This window comes from Vipera berus (genome assembly GCF_964194415.1).
Source record: "Vipera berus genome assembly, chromosome: 2".
NCBI lineage: Eukaryota > Metazoa > Chordata > Lepidosauria > Squamata > Viperidae > Vipera > Vipera berus.
The window spans coordinates 70,811,530-70,831,152 of record NC_138203.1 but is presented as its reverse complement, the minus strand read 5'-3'; the positions used below and the strand labels follow the sequence as shown (position 1 = coordinate 70,831,152).

The 19,623-nt window shown below is 36.7% G+C and overlaps 1 protein-coding gene across 1 annotated transcript in view; it reads right to left on the bottom strand.

Annotated features, from left to right (window-relative positions):
• Positions 1 to 7,327: 7,327 nt before the first annotated feature.
• The window catches only part of LOC308663837 (transient receptor potential cation channel subfamily M member 3-like), a gene marked incomplete at both ends in the record, with an annotated part of 274,581 nt that continues 262,285 nt past the window's right edge, over positions 7,328 to 19,623 (bottom strand). The window contains one exon of the mRNA XM_081320572.1: positions 7,328 to 7,506. Coding sequence (XP_081176698.1) covers positions 7,328 to 7,506 — 179 coding nt within the window. The remainder of the gene's footprint in view (positions 7,507 to 19,623) is intronic.

Below are 19,623 nucleotides of genomic sequence, written 5' to 3'. Positions count from 1 at the left end.
CACATGATTAGGCCCATTTAAACAGGGTGCTGAGCATTTCATTTGGAGAAGAAGGGTGTGATTGGTGTGGGAAGCCTTCTCCATGGTTTCCCCCTATTCTGTGGAATAAGTAATCTCCTGGGGCCCTGTGCTTCTGGCATCTATGAAGATACTTAAAATCATACTTTCTAGAAACATTTGACATCTAGCTATAGATAATGGGTGACTTTCTTTTTTAAAATTAATTTCATGTTGATTTTAGTGAAGTGAATGGATTTTGATTATTTTTAGTCTATTATCCTTTTATAAATTATCCTGAATCCTCTGAGTGGTGTGCGGTAAATCTTCAAGTTGTTTCCCTCAATGGGAGAAAAGATTTAGAAGAAGAGCAAAAAATCCAGTTGCTCAGCCAGGAATAAACAGGCACAAAAAATGAAGACAAAGTAAAGAATTGGACAGAAAAGAAACAGGAAAGTGGAAATTAAAGCCATTTATAGGCAATGGTTAAAATAGAGAATAGTTTTATTATTAAAGTTCAGTTCTAAACTAGTTGAAGGCATTTATCATTTACAGACCCCTTTTCTTTTATTTGTAAGCTTTTCTGTTTTAAAAGAGAAGGCTTGCCCATGCCCCAGCCACTAAAGGGGAGATACAAAAACGCAATAAATTGTCCAAATTTTTAGTGCTTTGTGTCAATTGAGTCTGGGTAAATCTGGTTATTGGTGGGAAAGAAAGAAAGAAAGAAAGAAAGAAAGAAAGAAAGAAAGAAAGAAAGAAAGAAAGAAAGAAAGAAAGAAAGAAAGAAAGAAAGATCCTATGACTCTGTTCCTGTCTATTAAGGACTGCCTTAATTAAGGGAGCCTTTTCTGTCATGCCACCCAATATCAGGATATTTGATTGGTCCCAGCTCTGCTCCCTTTCCTTTCAGAGAGAATGTTACTATGAGACCATGACAAAATAGCATTGAGACAAAAATTGAAGGTGGGAGGCAACGTATGCATTACCATTTGAGACAGAGCTGTGGCTGTCAAGAAGGCCATGAAATTCTGGGCTGACTGTGCTGTGTGGAAGAGCATTCCACAAAAGCTCTTTATGGTTTTGACTCTTTAGGAAGGCTTTAAAATGGCTCTTCCAGCAGGCACTGAGCCAAGGTGACTGGTGAACTTGCTTGATTATTACCAGATTTAAGCCTTAGACTTTCTCTGGTATGTTGCTTTATTGTTTCGATTCTTTTGTTGATTACTATACGTTTTTAACCTTCTTTGTATCCCGTCTTGCCTAACTTGACAAGTAGGTGTCATGCAAACAGCCCGGAAAAAAGAAATGCAAAAATTTCAAAGAGGCGCTACCTTAATGAATTCATCAATAAAGATTTGCTGGACAATTCCAGTTTTGGTTGCAGATATTAATTATTCATACATCAGCACAGTTTATCAATTTCAGAGATTTCTTAATTACATTAACTAAATGCAGTCACTATTTAATTTAAAGTTACCCTCAGTATTCTTTTAAAATTAAGAAATACTGTATTATTCAGGAGCTATAAAATATAGAGGATGTTAAACAATATCATAATATACGTTTATTATATTCAAAACTGTAATGCTATGAGAAAATATTCTACAGGATAATCCAATCTTATGTCTAGCTGAGAAACTGAGAAGCAGTGGGTAAATAGCTCTTATGTAGGTCTTCTGTCCATTCATAATTCCCTCAAATATTTCATTTATTCTTCTCATTGTTGTATAGTATTCTATTAATTCCAGGTTCTCTTGAATTGACCCTTTCAGTAGCCCACTTATTGTCAGTTTATCCTGGTTCCCCAAAATCTGGCATACATTTTGTTAATCTCGGTAATGTCTGAGTTAACCTGACTCTTTTAGTTCATGTCACTTTCATATACGAGTTAGGCAGGTGAAGTGCTGGGGGAGTGTCTTTCCCAAGGATCCCTACTGGTAAGGTAGATACCAACATCTTTGAATCCCAGTTTCCCATATCATATGGCGGTGTTCCAACTACTAAACTATCCACTTGTTATGCTACGATCTCTCTGTCTCTCTGTGAGTGTGTGTGTGTGTTTGTGTGTGTGAATGTATGTACACAAACACAAACATACAGAGAGTTCTTTGTGGTCTATCTATCTGTGGACAAGTTCGTTCATATAAGCAAATTTAAAATCTCCACAACTCTTCTATTGATTAAAGAAATCAAAATAAATAACATTTAATTGCGAACAATTATATGAACCACTAGAAGAAATCTTATTCTACTTAACAGAAATCTTGTTGATCAAATCTGATTTCTATTTTTGTCACAAAAATTCCTACCTCTCCATCTGCTTTCTCACTTGCAGGGAAAAGCAAAGGAATCCATATGTTTGTCTGTTGCAGATGGGAAAGCAGCTGTGTTATGAGTAGATTTTGGTAATAAAAATAGCGTGGGCAGAAACGATTAGGAACTTCATCCGTCAGTGCTGCTATTCAATTAAAATCAAAATCCTTCTATTTGCAATCTACTTTTAGAAAAGAATTTGGGAGATTATTACACCTATGTATCCATTCTACACTAACTTTTATTTTAAAATGCAAATTAAATATTTGATGCATATTTTTTCACTTGCCTGGAAAATGTCATACTATTTATACATATCATGTAGTTTTAAAAGACTTATTTTCAAGTTACTTTCAGTTGTTTTTACAGGAGCATTTTGGTTTCACACAGACTTAGTAAAGACCCTTTAATGAAAAAAATGAATAATGGCAAACAAGTCCCTGAAAGAAAGCTTTCAACCAGATTTTCCCATCTTTCACAGCTGCAGGGGAGTATTGGAGTCATTCCAGGACACAGAATCAATTTTTCCAGCAAACTATCCAGGTCCATTAGCCTTGGACAGTGGTGTCCTTCAGAATGCAACTATTTCTTAGTAAAAAACTGGTAAGGACCTAAGGAGACAACATTTGAAAATGACTATTTTAAAGTAACAAACCTTAAAGTTATTTTCAATGCAATTATATACATTTTTTTTTCAAATACATGGAAAAGATATTCCACTATTTTTACTGGATCTACATCTGATCCGCAGTGGGAACCTACAAATATATTGGGTCTTAGGGTCACAGTGCTTTGAAAGCATTTTCAATGCTTCTGAATTAGGAATTCACACAAACATCTCTGTTTGTGATGTTTGTCTCTTTGGGTACACATGCTTTCTCTAGCTCTTAGCATTTCTTAAACTGGATTCCGTCAGGTTTTTGGATCTCAATTTCTACTACATGTATTTTCAGTCAACATGTTTCCAAAAACATTTCCTTGAAACATTAGTAATCTCATAAAGCTTCCACATAACTTCAGTTAACTCAGGAACTGAGAAATATGAAACAATTCATTAATTCTTTTATATTTTAAGAGTGATATTTTAATGAGTGCACATACGTATTTTTATTCAGGGAAACACTGGTGGATATTTTGCAGACTGACAACATTTTAATGAGGATATTCCTCTGCTACCCAAGTACAATGATTTGTGGCGTTATATTTTAATCAATATCCATATTTAGAATTGCAGATCACATTTATTTCAAGGAAGAATATTTTGGACTGAAGATGACATCTATAACAGCATAAAGCAGACATGTCAAACTTGAGACGTCATGTGATGTCACGCGACGTATCAGAAGTTTTTCCCCATTGCTGGCAATGGGGTAGGTGCGGTTTTGTCATGATGCGTCCGGCCCATGGGCCGGCAGTTTGACATCCCTGGCATAAAGCATATAAAGCAAATAGATTTTTCAACTGTCCCAGGATATTGAAGCAGAAAAATAGGCTATAAATATTTCATAAAGACAGAAAAGTAAATAAAAAAATTAACACGCATCAGTCAAACACTAATGAAGCTTAACTTGTTGCAATATGACATTGCACCCATTGAAAAGTAATTTATTAGGAATATATGAGATGGGATGAGAAATGTGTATCAGTTTTCTCTGTGTCACCAAGGGGATGCAATTTCTTTTCTGAGGTGTGCATTACTTGTTTCTTCCACAGTCATTTCCATTTGCCATTAGATATGCCAGAAGGACCTCAAAGGAACTGGAAATGAAGCAACATGGCTTCTTCAGTCCTTAGAAGCAGAAGATCATGTTGCATTATGAAAGTAAAGCACTCCTTCAAAGTTTTAAACAGCCCTGGCAATTATGCATTCTTATGATGTTTCAGATGAAGATTCTTAAAATTGCTGATTAGCCTATTAGAAATACTAAAAGGAGATGAAATGTTTGAATCCCAGTTACAATATCTGTGTTTTAAATTCATAATCTGGTTGTTCACATCTCTTCAACTGGATCTGGTGGATACATTTAGGTTTAAGGGTTGGGGTTATTATTCTGATTTTAATATTATGTGAAAATAATAAGTATGTTGTTGAGAGCCTGTTTGGTCTAATCAAGGCACCAAGCTAGAAAGCAGGAGACTGAGTTCAAGTTCTGCCTTAGCTATGAAAGCCAGGTGGGTGATTTTGGGGCAGTCACTCTCTCAGCCCAACCCACCTCACAGAATAGTCGTTGTGGGGAAAATAGGAGACAGAAAGTGTGTTTGATACGTTCGCCACCTTGAGTTATTTGTAAAAGTAATAATGGTGGGAAATAAATAGATGTTATAAATTATATGTTAATGGGCTTTAAAGCAAGCATATCAATATTTAAATAAAATAAATTGTATATTTCATATACAATGGTTCATTAATTAATTTTAATTTAACTTTTTAGAGAAAGTATATAAACAAATATAAACAGTGCGCTCCCACAGAGAGGGCCTCCTCAGGGTGCCACCGGTCAAAGAATGTCGACTGGTGGCCCCCAGGGGGAGGGCGTTCTCTGTGGGCGCGCCGGATTTATGGAACCATCTTCCGGTTGAGCTCCGGATGGCACCCGACCTTCGCTCCTTCCGGCGCAATCTAAAGACCTACCTGTTTGAACAAGCCGGCCTGGCCTGATGGGTGATGGGTTTGGGTTTTATTGTTTTTTATGTATTTTAACTTATTGTTATAGTTTTTGGGCATCTTGTTTAATCTCTTTTAATTTTTGTATTCTTGTCTTTTAACATGTATTGCCCTGTTCACTGCCCTGAGTCCTTCAGGAGAAGGGCGGTATACAAATAAAATTATTATTATTATTATTATTTAAAAAAGAAACAGAAAAAAGGAAAAAGATAAAGCACAAATGATCAAATAAGGATTCTAAAGTGTCAAGAAATTTATAGTTTCCTACATATTTTTTAGCAAATGAATGACTGAATGTAATATATTGCTTTAAATGATTACATTTACTACATGAATAAAACACAGTATAAGGTATACATTTCATAAAGAAATCATAGTGGTCTTCTGATATCTGTCAGACACTGTAATTGACACCTGTAATTCTGAGGTTTTGTGCTTTGTGTATGTGTGCCTTTGAGTCAGTCTTGACTTCTAGCAACTACATGGACAAACTCAGGTAGTTTTCTTGACAAAATATTTGGAAGTGGCTGGCCACTGCTTTCTTTTTATGGATGAGAAAAAAATTGACCGCACTAAAGTCACCAAATGCTTGGCTACTGTATCTAAGGCAAGAGTAGAACTTACCTTAACCTGGGTGTAGTGTGGCTGTCAATATCTAGATATATTTCTTATAAAGACCCTGCTTGGAATAATTCTTAAATTATCAGATGAGCCCCTTGTGATACTAAAATGCATTTTAACAGGAAGAAAGGGAATATTTAAAATATTCCTTGGGCTCTTTTGAGATATACTTGGGCCTGGACCATGAAAATTTAGTGGATACTAGAAGCAGATGTAAATTAAAATGGAGAATGACAAATATACCTACTTTAGCTACTGGAATAGTAAATAAATAATGTTTTGATCCAGCAGAATATATATTCAGTTTGACCTTTCCCCTCTTTAGGGGATGCAGTTTGATACCTGCAAAAATTCATTCTTTCATTTGACAGACTGATTTTAAGTCCGACAGACCTGAAAATAAAACACTCTCACATAAGACCTCCTTTATTTGCTATGGGAGATCCAGTAGAAACAGATGGCAGAGACTGGCATTTTTCTGTCTGACTTAGAAATCTCTTTTGAATGCTGTCGTATGTCAGACAAGATAAGTCTTTCCACACTAAATTGCACTGCCGTCTTTCAGCTATGATTCCTGTTATACTGCAATGACCAGATGCATTTGCGAATCTCTTGTGTCCAATTATAAATTATTTGGTAGGCTGTCACTAGATAACTTCAAGTTTTGTTTTGTTTTTGGGAAAAACAGTAGATGCTGCCAGATCTAAGCTGCTGTTCAAATACATTTTACTGATAAGATTAGTCAGTACAAAGGATTATGATTTTAATTAATCTTCTCCACATCCTTTTTTTCTCCTTTACATTTTGCAACTTTGTTCTTCCTCCAGGTTTCATGTTCTCAAGGGCTAGAAGGTCTGGGACAGGGGTCAGCAACCTGAAACAGTGAAAGAGCCACTCGGAACTGGTTCCCTCACAAAAGGAAAAACTGGGAGCCGCAAAAAATGTGTGCGCATGCGTGTACATGTGCGCATGTGCAGAACAGGGTTTGACTGAAGAGTGGAGACAAGGCGAGATATGCACCTACCCTGCATATTTGAATTGATTGGTTGAACATTTTTAGTCCCACTTTTTTTGGGGGGGGACTGCACATGGCAGAGGACTGGGAGCCGCAGGAGACGGCTGAAAGAGCCTCATGTGGCTCTGGAGCCGCGGGTTGCAGACAGACATTACAGAGCAATGAAAGGAAACAAACAACAAACAGATTTGCAGAAAATAAAGAGTATCAGTCTCACATTTATCTGCAATGTAACAGGCAAATATCCCATGAATATCTGCACAATAATTTTGACTATGGTTTAGATTGTGAAAAACTTACGATTGAGCACATGGGGCATTAAAATGTACCAAGAGAATAAGGATAAGAATAAAGATTATGGCTAAAGACCTTTCCCAAGCACTGCGTTATTTAGTTTCATTTTTGAACACTGCAATCATCTCTTCAAAGATTTTGCTGCATCTGCTCCATACTTATTAATACCTCAAGTCTGAATATTTGTATCTTTCAACAAATAGACATTTAAGATATTAAGGGAGAACACTTGATACTGCTTATTCTAAGCAGAAAAACCATACAGTGTGGATGTGTGAATATAGTGCATGTGACTTAAAACTATGGTCTTTGGAATAGTGTTAAACTGAACCTAGTAGGTTATTATGCTCCTGCCATTTCTGAAATATTTAAATATGAAAATGACTTGAGTTTACAAAGATTTATATGAATGAAGTGAGGACTTACCCTCCTTCTTCTGAGTATTTGTGACCAAATGCAAGGATGTCAGATGCTCGGCCACTCCCATCACATACTACTACTGGAACCGGGGGTGTATCCCGCAGATATTCCAGGACGATGGAGATGACATTGGGTCCACCTTCTACAATGAGGGCCACCACGGGTACCCCTTGACCAATCCCTGTTATTAAATAAACAAAAGCAAAAAAAAGCAGGCAAATCAAATCAAAATACACCAATCGAAACTGAAAGTACTGCCAATGCTATTTTGCTTAAACAACATTAACAAACTATGTGTAATTCATATCTTTGTCTTAAAGTTCATCTTGTGATCATCCAACTGGAGATACAAAATAATAAACTGGCAAGATTCTGCTTTTGAAATAAAGTTCACTATGAAATGAGGAGGGAGAACAAAAAACAACCCCCTCCTCCCCACATTTGTAATTCTTGGCCATAGCTTTCTAACTTACAAGTAAGTCATATCTGAAAGAGATATAGGGCATCTGTATAATATCACCATAAAAAAAGAAAGTTCTGCTGCCTTTCACAAAGTACATATGGTTCTTATAGGAATGTAATCCATGCATGCAAAAATTTCCTATTTCCTTAATGAAGAGAAGGACGAGGGGGGACATGATAGCAGTGTTCCAATATCTCAGGGGCTGCCCCAAAGAAGGGGGAGTCAAGCTATTCTCCAAAGTGCCCGAAGGCAGGACAAGAAGCAATGGATGGAAACTAATCAAGGAGAGAACCAACCTAGAACTAAGGAGACATTTCCTGACAGTTAGAACAATTAACCAGTGGAACAACCTGTCTCCAGAAGCGGTGAATGCTCTAACACTGGAAGTTTTTAAGAAGAGACTGGACAGCCATTTGTCTGAAATGGTATAGGGTTTCCTGCCTGAGCAGTGGGTTGGACTGGAAGACCTCAATGATCCCTTCTAACTCTATTATTATTATTATTATTATTATTATTATTATTATTATTATTATTATTATTATTATTATTATTATTATTTATTACTACTACTACTCCTCCTCCTACTCCTACTACTTTGGATAGGATCAATAGTCCTGAATAAATAATAAAGTGGCATGTTTTATACATCTTCTTTAGAAGGGAATTTAATGCAGGAATTCTATTTCAGCTCTTAATTAAGTCTACTTTTTCACAATTGTAACCTATAATAATGATCCAGGTTAGCTGATGAAATAAAGTAATACGTTAGAATTTATCTAGATTATTATTGTGGAAGCATTCTAATAAACTGTCATAATTTTGCTCTTGAAATGTAGTCACCATGAAAACGTCTTATAAACTTTAATCTAACCCCACTGAGGAGCACCTAAATTGATTCTTCTAGTTCACAGAAATAGTCATGAATGTTACATTTCAGAAGGACTCAGGTCCTGCTTATGACACCTATCATATTTTGTCCATCTCAAGTGGCAAGGCCTTTAAAGAATCAGCACTGTTAATAGTATAACACTTCAAATATATTTAAAGGTATAAATCAGGTTTGCTATCATTTACATGTTCTTTCGAGCAATGATCTTTTAATTGTTTTAAAGCTCAAAAAAACCCTCCACATTTCATATATCAAAATTCTTTTTCATACAATTTTCTTAGAGTTTCTAATCTGCTTTTCTTTGTTGGCTTTTAGGTAACTTTGAAGTATCTAGGGTATTTGGTTTAGGCAATAATTTCTAATAATCTCAAAGAATGACTCTCTTTCTACACTGCCAGTAACTTGGATTTATGTATGTATACCCAGTGCCAGCTCAAGGATAGCTGGCACCGTGAATGACAATGACTAATGGCACTACCTCCAGCTAATGTGAAGATTTGCATTTTTAGAATGATTTGGAAGGAGGGACTGTATTGCTGCTTCAGTGTCCTGGGCTAAAGCCTAATTGGCCTGAACCTAAAGCTTGTATTTATTTATTTGCACCTAAATGAAAATGAAAGAAAAGCAGCTTGTTTGCCCCTGATGTGTCCTGGTTGACTATCTCTCACAGACCTTTCATTAATTTTGAATTTGGGATTATTCTCTTTGGTCAGAGATGAGAGAAAATGGGAAGTGAAAGCAGAAACCTATCAGTCAGAAATATATATTACTGGCCAATTCACAATAAAAGATGACAAACCCTCTATTTTATATATAAAGCATTTGTAATGCCTTGATTAAAACGTTGGCTATCTAGAGATAATTTCCACAAGATTTTCTCTGTAGGATTTAAAATTGTAATTTATAAATACACAATAATTAAAACTTACACATATATACATGAAAGATTTTATTTCCATGGTTTCTACAATCTTCTCCAGTTGGGTTAAGCATACATTTCCAGAATGATTAGAAGTTAAGCAGCAAACAATTTTAAATAATAGTAACAACAACTTTCCCTTAATTTCCAGAAATCAGGCCAAACTTTGTGCTGTGAAAATTTTATATGAAGCCAGAGAGACCAAGATTAGCTGACTATTACTTTTGCAGCTATTGAAAAATATAAAGGAAGAAATTGTCACTATGAAGCAAACGTTATATAATAACATTTATTGTTCCTTTTTATTTATACATGCTTGTAGCATGTATTACATGTAATGTCCAGTAGGGGGAAAAATGACACTTCGGCATTAGTGAATAATTTTCTCCAACAAAATATTCTGATTTTTACAATTTTCTAGTGCCATAAAAATGCTGTTCTGATATTTGATTCCATTTATTTGCTTGCCTGTTAATCTCTAGAGAGATTGCTTTCACATGCATTGTATTAAGGACTAACAATAATGAATTCAGAATGGCTTCAGAGAAGCTGCAGTTCAAGAATGCTGTGTGGAATGAACTGAAATAGCACAAAGCATTTTTTATGCTAGATTTTTAATGACTGGTTGTTTGCTTATTGGACCTTGAATTGCACTGAAAAGATCTGGGACTAGTTTCAGTTTGGCAGTATTGAAACTTAAATAGAAAAGGTTAATGGATCTTCACTTTTTATTGTGCTCAGTGGTATATATCTGTAAGCCTGTTTATGGCATCCCAGAACGATGTCAAAATATATTACTGTGGTTACCCAATAGGAAGACATGGGTTTACCCAAAAGGAAGATGAAGTTTTCCCACCACTTACTTTGGTAATATAAAAGTAATCTTATAGCCACTGAATAGAATTTCACCAAGAGTGAGATCTCTAAAACATACATGAGTGTGCAGATGAAGCCTTCCTCTTAGGAAGTCCATTACAACTTCGTTCCCTTCCTGGCCTATTGCAGACTATCTACCCAATAAGGTAACAAGCGGGATTAATGCTCTTGTCTGCCTTCCACTTGAATAGAAGTATACTATGGCATAGTGACTGAGCTAAGCATGTTTACTTGGCAGGAAGAGATGTTGAACTCAGTAGGACTTACTAGAGTCACTGAGTGTGTAGATTTATGCTGATCCCAACAGAAAAACCTGTTAAGCCTTCTGTAGGCTCTTTCATTTCCTGTCTGGTCTCATCAAAATCATATCATGTCTATTTCTTTTTCTTTCTGTCCTTTGTTGTCTCCTTCATTGTTTTTTGCTTAGGAGTGGAAGAAGATGTGAGTCTGCTTTGGTCTATAATATGAGAAAAACAAAATCGTTTCTGTGCAGTTAGGAGGAAAATTGCCTTATTTTATAGGCAGCTTATTTTAATCAGTAGATAATTCAGTTTGCTGTGTTTTTTTCCTGGTCTTTCCTTTTTTTGAGAATGGTCTCTGGCCAATATGTATATACAGAAATACTATGTGCAAATACATAAATAAATGTTACATTTATTGTTGGGAAAATCTAGAGGTTTGGTTTAATCTTGAATTGATAGGAAGTTAGATATTCCATACGATTTCCATGTGGGCTTATACTTTTTTTCTCTTTATAATCCTTTTTTTCTCTTTATAATCTTGTTTTTTGACCATTTTAAATTTAGAACCGACTTTCTTTTGAGCAAATATTGTAGCAGCAAACTGACACTTCATCACAAATACAGAAAACACTGATGGTTCCAAAATTTCCTTGTTTAACTTCTAAAATATATCTAGAACAGGGCTTTTCAACCAGTGGTATGGGTACCACCTGTGGTACATTGGCACCTGGCAGGTGGTACGTGACCATCCTAGAAAAGTGGTAGCGGGGGAGGGGAATGAGCTGAACCGGTGGCAGCACCGCAGAAGCCTGAGTGAGAGGCAGCTGGAGCTGCAGGGCTGTCAGGGCTCAGCAGAAGCGCTAGGATCAGCGCCAGGCTCCAGCTAGAGCTCAGCACTGATCCCAGTGGTTCTGAGCCCAGAAGAAGCGCCAATTAGCTGGAATGTTGCAGCATCTCCAGGGTCTTGTGATTTACATTCAGATGCTTGGCAACTGATTCATATTTATGATGGTCACAGGGTCCCAGGGTCATGTGAAGTGACCAAACCCTGCTGCAACCACCCAGCAGATGGGGGGGAATAACCAAACACCCCCCACCCCACCTGCCAAGCCTCAACAGAAATGCTCACAACAATGAAAATCTCGGACATGAGGAAGAGTGCCGCCGGGCGGACAGGCAGGTGTCTTGCTCGGCTGTGGCTTGGGGGCCCCTTTTTAAGTGCCATTGTAACTTCGAACAGTCACTAAGCAAACTGTTGTAAGTCGAGGACTACCTGTAGTTCATCACTTTTTTCCTTTTTTTTTTGGTCATCAAGTTTTTGACACCTTGCTAGGTGACTGGTGGTACTCGGATGTTGCCATATCCTAAAAGTGGTACAATATGTGAAAAGGTTGAAAAGCCCTGATCTAGAATATGCACTAGCTCAGAACTATAACTGCAGAACAGCCTGCTAGGCAAGCAAATAACAAGAAGAAAGAAAGATAGAAAGGAAGGAAGAAAAGAAGAAAGGAAAAAGGAAGAAAGAAAGTCGATGCATTGTGTTTTATGAGGCATTACTGTTTCAAGCCATTGTCACATATACGATAAAATACTTAAAATATGTTAGGTTGGATCCAGAGTTTCTATTATCTCTTTCAGTTCTATTCATAATGTGTCAGGCAACCAAAAATGTGATGAGATATCTTTGGGGCATTTTCCCTACTTTTAGAAGGTTTTGTGGAACACATGAACTTCGGGGAAAGGAGCAAATGGAAATGCGTTCCTGCATTCAGTAAAAGAAAAGGTCCCAGGAGGCTTCTACTGGATCCATCCCACCATGTGAATGACAATACATTCAGCCAATTCCAAAAGAAAAATTCACAATGTAACCTGGATGTTTACAAATCTCTCTATTTAACCTGCCTCTCTCTTACTACTTTTGTTCTTTGGATTCAGATTCAGCACGGTCATCCAAGTTCTATTCTAACTATGCCAAACACCAAGGAAGCACCGAGGGCATAGAAACACATTAAATATTGAACAGAAAATGAAAAAAAAAAAGATTGGGACATAAGCAAATGAGCATTCCAATGCATTTGATGATAGTGCAATGATCAAAGAAGATGCCGGTGATGACAACTGAACGTCCCTTTGCCTTCCCAGCCCCCTTCATATATCCTCAGGCATAGGATGACAAAGGGAAGTCCACAGGTCACATGAATAGGTACTGCAGACACTTTACAGTATTAGAAATTGCCACTTGTTTTAATTTTCCCTATATTCTTCTCCAGTTCATTTTCTATTCTTGTTGAGGATGAATAAACTTAGTTTTGTAAATTTACTTGAGATGGACTGCAATATGCTGCACATATATTAACATAAACATTTAAGATTTGTACAAGTCAATCAGTCTGAATGTTACCTAGTTTGGGTAAATAATGTAAAATATTTTGTTCTTACGTAAAAACAAAAACAAAGGCACCTCATGAAAATATTTTTTACAGAATTTTATATGATTCAGTAAAATAGATACTTTTTTTGGCTGTCTCTGTGACTCAGTGCAGATTCCAAAAATCAAACAAACCTTCAGGCTTTTCAAAATACGGACCTATTTAGAAGAATGCAAAACAATTTCCGCTGGAAATATGCATTTATAGATATTGCTGATTAGGGCCAGGCTTTGGACTCAAGGATATTTTTGCTTTTGAATCTGAACCTCTTACTTATTACAAGATCATAAAAATGCAGTTTATTATTTTAAAACACGAAGTGCAATAATGTTGGACATACAGATAATAACTGCAAGGAAAATGGAATTTTAAAGAAAAAAATATATTATGTTAGGAGTTCGGTTTGTTTAAAAGATTTGTACTGGAGCAACCTGAACAGTGTATATATAATTCTTTAACTTTATAAAGGGTATAGATATTAGTGTATATTTCTCAATGTAACTTTTGTTATTGCAAATTTTGAAAGACAGATTAGCAGATATGTAAAATGCTGAAGTCCTTTTCTGTTCTCTTCTTGTTCCTTATTGTTTTACCAGACTTTTCCCTCATCCCTGCAAACATAATTTCAGCAGCTTTAAGTACTATGAACTTAAGATGAAAACTGGCATTTTCAAAACTTTGAACATTGTGCTCAGTACCAAATTCTGTGTAGTAGAATGGATTGTGGAAATATGAAAATCACCTAGCCTTTATTAAATCAATATATTTCAATAGTCTAGGATAATTTGTCAATCATGAAATGGTATCATGCATGCTTATTATAATTAACAGGACCTTTAAAGGTATTTTATGGGGAAAACAATTGCAACCTTTTCTATGAAAACATTCATTTTATAGGTTTCTGAGAAATTGTTGGATTGCTTGTTCTCAGTATCTTCTAAACTAGATAGGCACCCACTGGTGATATTAAGAACATATTTTTCTTGGGCAGAATGTCAAACCAACCCTTTCAAAATGGAATAGTACAAAACCAAATTAAAATAATTATAGGTTTAACATTACATTACTCAAACACAAATGGTGTGATTTTATTTATTTATTTATTCATTCTGCTACAGCAGTTCAATTCTTACAAATGCCTTTTCAATGTTACCCTGTTCTCTTTTTTTCCTTTATAGTACAAACATATGAAGGCAACACATTTTAAAAGTGTAATTATTTCTCTATTTTCTCAGTAGGCTTACTGTGTTCTAGCAGCTCGAAGGAGAAACATATTAGCTACTTTCTCCTGAGAACAAAGAACAGAGGTCATAAAATAAAACTGCATGGTTTATCTGGAGGTTGGCTTCTTATTTATGATTTATTAGTGTTCGATACTAGAATACTAGAATTAACACACACAGTTTGAATATTCCTAGAAGTTCAAGATTCACATACATATCCCCTCATTTTTTTGTTTCATGTAATTCTGATTTTTTGGTAGAAAAGAAATAAAAATATAAATAATATAAAACAGTTGAATCTATTATAAATTATTACATAATGAATGGCTCATTTGTAAGAGCAACTGTGCAGTGAAAACAGTTGCTAGAGGGTGGAATATCTCAGCTATTACACAGTGAATCAAATAATGATACTACATCAATATTGGTACTGAGTTATATAACCTTGCTATTAGAGAATTTTCTGTAAATGGTATATAGGTCTTAGAAATTATTGAATAGATGCTTACACTGAATTGCCAAATTGGTTCTACATGAACAGAGCAGCTTTTTAAAACAACATCTCCTTGATCATTATAAAGAAATATATTTTTTTCAGGCAGAACGAGAGGCTTTTACATAATGAGGATTTAAATAATTTGTTACGTTTCTTTGGAAAGAAAAATGTAGTGTGACAATAGGCTAATGTAAAATTTGTACATATTTTATGTGGCCTATTTTCTGTAATTATATTTGCAGGTTTGAGAGAATCAATTACCTTTCTTCTTGGATAATACCGAATAATAACTTTATTATCTAAAAAAATGTAAATATTAGTGAATAAAGTCATTATTAATATGTAAATGAAGTTAATAAATGATATTATTTATTAATTATATTATCATTTATGTGTAAAATGTTGGGACTCCATGGTAGTCTGCAAAGTGCAACAACACATGTGAGTGTACAATATCATTTTAATAGACCCACTTTTATTTACTAAGAAATCTTCAATAGAATATACTATAACCTGTGATAGATACTACAGCTGTACAATATAGTAGAAATTAATCAAAACCAAGAAAATAAGAAATTCATACTTTTGACTTATCACTGCACTGTTTCTAACAAATGTGTTTTGCAGTTAAATATTGCAAATATTGAGCATAAAGAAAAGTAATAGAGAAAAAAAAGAATATACAAATCCTCCTATATAAAAATTAAATTAAGTAATAAGCTGGGGAAGGTTGGTAAAAATATATTAAACACTCAGCTTCTACCTTTAAAAAGCAGGTTATGGAAAATAGGTTGCATATAGTTCTCACTGCAGATTAATTGATAATGCATGAAATTGAGCATATCAAGGCTATGAAATTGAGCATATCAAGGTGAAATGGAAAATACACTTGATACAAACAATATTAATATATTTCAAAAGTGTAAGAACAAGAATGCAAAGTCAGTGAACCCTTTTCACAGCCAAAAGCAACCAGAATGAAGCAACAATAGTGTCATGCTTCAGCAGCAGAAATAAATGGATTCATTTCCAACAATCCTAAACAGAGAATGTGAAAAAATGCAGCTGCAATCTAGTGTCATATTAACTCTTGGCATTGGGGCTTCCAAGCTGAACATCATCCAAAAGTTTCCTAACAAAACACTGATCAGATTGTATACACCAGGCGTGGGCAACTAGGACTCTTTTACAACTTGTGGACTTCAACTCCCATCCTGGCTCAGGAATTCTGGGAGTTGAAGTCCACAGGTCATAAAAGGGCTATAGTTGCTCACTTCTGGTCTACAGAGATAATGAAATGCACATATCTGCCTCCCCCTCTATCAAGGTCCTCTGTCGATTAAAATCACCATGTTAGTAGAAACTAGTCATCATTTTGTCTGACTGAATATATTTGCTGACTCAATCCTTCTCAGTGGATTATATAATTTCCAAGAAACATTAATGTAGGTAAGAGCATTAAAACCATCTCTTCTTACTGGTTGTCATCTGATTCTGAATATTTATCTAATATAGTAATGACATTCTACATAATGTTTGGCCACATAATGCATGATGGCAGACTAGATATTTAAGGATTAACTGGCTTTCTATAATAGAGGATTTCTAGAATAATATTTATCAGAGGTCTGAAAAGAAGACAGAAACAACGAAAGCAACTAAGGAAAGGACCTCTACCATTACTATTAGATGGCCCCAGGTGAGTGGAACTAAGAAAGAATAGCTACTTCTTTTTTTAAAAAATCCTGTTCTGAGAGATTAATAGAATATTTTATCAGACACAGAATTAAAGAAACATTTCTGTAATTAATGAAAACAATTTGCCACTGTTTTCAAAATGATAAAAGGGGGGCAGGGGAAGGGAGCAACAATACAACTGTTTAACACCATTATTTTTCATCTGGAAATATCTTTGACTGATTATGTGCTGTCAAGTCAACATCGACTCTGAGTGACCACAGAAACATCATTAGGTAATAATGTTCCTTGTTTTTGAGGATAAAATGTTTTTGTGAAAGTGCTGTCTCAGCCCTGTTCATCCCATTTCTCAGCTGTGACTCCAGAACTGCAGCCAAGATACCTACTGAATGTCCTTTCCCATTCTAAACTCTCTTAGCGGCAATCATATGCTCATAACATCCACATAGTCTCCTGCAGTGTAAAGAGGATGAAATGTTATTGAAATATAGCATGACTAAATGATGTAGACCAGATAATACAAATATTTATTTTGTTTTCCTTTCCCAGTTTATGGTCATATAGTGAACTTGTTTAATTATTTTTTTATAGTGTATAGTCATAACACATTTACTTTTCACTACTGACTATGAAGGGATGCGGTAGCTCAGTGGGTTAGGACGCTGAGCTTGTCAATCAGATGGTCGGCAGTTTGGCGGGTCGAATCCCGAGTGCCGCATAACAGAGTGAGTGCCTGTTACTCATCCCAGCTTCTGCCAACCTAGCAGTTTGAAAGCACGTAAAAATGCAAGTAGAATAATAGGGACCACTACGGTGGGAAGGTAACAGCATTCCGTGTGCCTTTGGCGTCTAGTCATGCTGGCCACATGACCACGGAGACTTCCTCGGACAAGCTCTTCGGCTTTGAAACGGAGATGAGTACTGGCCCCTGGAGTTGGAAATGCCTAGCACGCATGTGCGGGGGAACCTTTACCTTTACCTGACATAAGTGTGGAAGGGTGGAGTTTGTTAAGTAACATCATGAAGCAAGTTATTATTCTAACTAGAAAAGGATCCTATAATTACTTAGGCTCTCCTGTGAATACAGATTTTGTTGTCATTTTTTTCCCCATTTAATTGATTAATGTTTTTATTTAATTGATGGGAACAAAGCATTTTAGATTGATCCAGTAGGTTTTTTTAAAATTTATTCAGTGAGATCTGGGCTAAGTGAAAAGGGCTGTGCCTTAATCAAGTACAAATAATATAATTTTATTAATTTTTCCAAGGTATTTTAAATAATTATACAGTAACAATATGGATGGCAGCTTGTGCTCTTTCTTGTAACATAGGTAGGAAAGTATTTATTTTAACCCATCATCCTTCAACAGGGAGGATGCTGTCTAGGAGTGCCAGAGGTTTCCCTGGAGCAGCATTTCTAGAGGGTCATAGGTTTCCCATCTCATTATCTAAACCACGGGTCAGCAACCCACGGCTCCGGAGCCGCATACGGCTCTTTAAGCTGTCTCCTGCAGCTCTCAGTCCTCCTCCGCCATGTGCAGTTTTGAAAAAAAAGTGGGAGTAAAAAAGTTCAATCAATCAATTCAAAATGCTCACACACAGAAAAAAAAAACCTCCCGAAGTTTGAATTGATTGGTTGAACTTCTCAAGCCATTTGTGGGACTGCCCACAAACCTCTTTGCTTCTTCAGACTGCAAAGGGCGGCAGCGGAGGAAGCGGAGGAAGAGACGGGAGGACTGGAAAGGTGAGTGGGCCCTATTTCTACCTGCTGCTTGGTTGGGGGCGGCCAGTCTCAGGGTGCTGAGAGAAGGGGGCGGCAGAGGCTGGATCCCCCGAAAGAAAAGCAGCTGAAGGCAGCAGTTCTGCAAGCCTCCGCAGAGAGAATGGGGCGGCAAGCAGTTCCCCCATTCTCTCTGCCGAGGCTTGAAGCAGCCCTGCAAGCCCCCGCAGAGAGAACGGGGCGGCAAGCGGTTTGCCGCCCTGTTCTGTCTGCCGAGGCTTGAAGCAGCCCTGCAAGCCTCTGCAGAGAGAACAGGGCGGCAAACCGCTTGAAGCAGCCCTGCAAGGCCCCGCAGAGAAAATGCCCCGTTCTCTCTGCGGGGGCTTGCAGGGCTGCTTCAAGCCTCAGCAGAGAGAAGGGGGCAGCAAGCGGCTTGTCGCCCCATTCAAGCCTCCGCAGAGAGAATGGGGCAAGTCAAGTGAAAAGCAGCAAGTGAAAAAGTTAGCAGCAGTAGCGGGAGTGGTTTTAATTGCCAAGTGTACCCATGGAAGTCAATGGAGGTGCCGCGGCTGGCCTTTTGAGTTGGTGAGTGAATGAGAGTGAGAGAAAAACGTTTTTTGAGCAGTGTGAGTGAATGAGAGCGTGAAAGAGGCTTTTTAGAGCAAAAGTGAGGGAATGAGAGAGCGAGAGAGAAGCTTTTGCAAACAAAACCTGAATGAATGAGAGTGAGAGAGAAGCTTTTCCAAGCAAAGGCGAGTGAATGAGAGCGGAGGGGGCAGGGTGGCTTCTTGTCTCCATTGTTCTGTCTCAAGCCTCTTATTTTGCGCATGCGCGCGCATGCACATCCTTCTTTGCGGCTCCCAGTTTTTTCTTTTGTGAGGGAACCGGTTCCGAGTGGCTCTTTCACTGTTTCAGTTTGTCGACCCCTGATCTAAACTAAATAAAAAATGTTCTTGCTGCAAAGGATTTTCATTAGACTTCAGCATGTTAACATTTTGGAAATAACCTTTAGTGTAGCAAAAGTAGCTGAAGTTAGAAAACAGACAAATCAAGAATGAATGAAAAATCATCTTGTTTTCCAGATTTATTTTTTCTCGCCTTGCTAGCTAGATTTTCATTTTGAGATAATTTATAATTTATTTATTTATTTTTATTTTAATCCCATTTATATCCCGCCCTTCTCCGAAGACTCAGGGCGGCTTACAAGCTTAGCAGTAGATTCTAGATTTGACATCCTTTTAGCGTTCTTTCTGTTCCTTTCTGGTATTTACTCAGGCAATAACCTCTTTACTTGGTTCTTGGATTATGATTTGAACCTTCATTTGTGAGTTTGCTTTCTAATG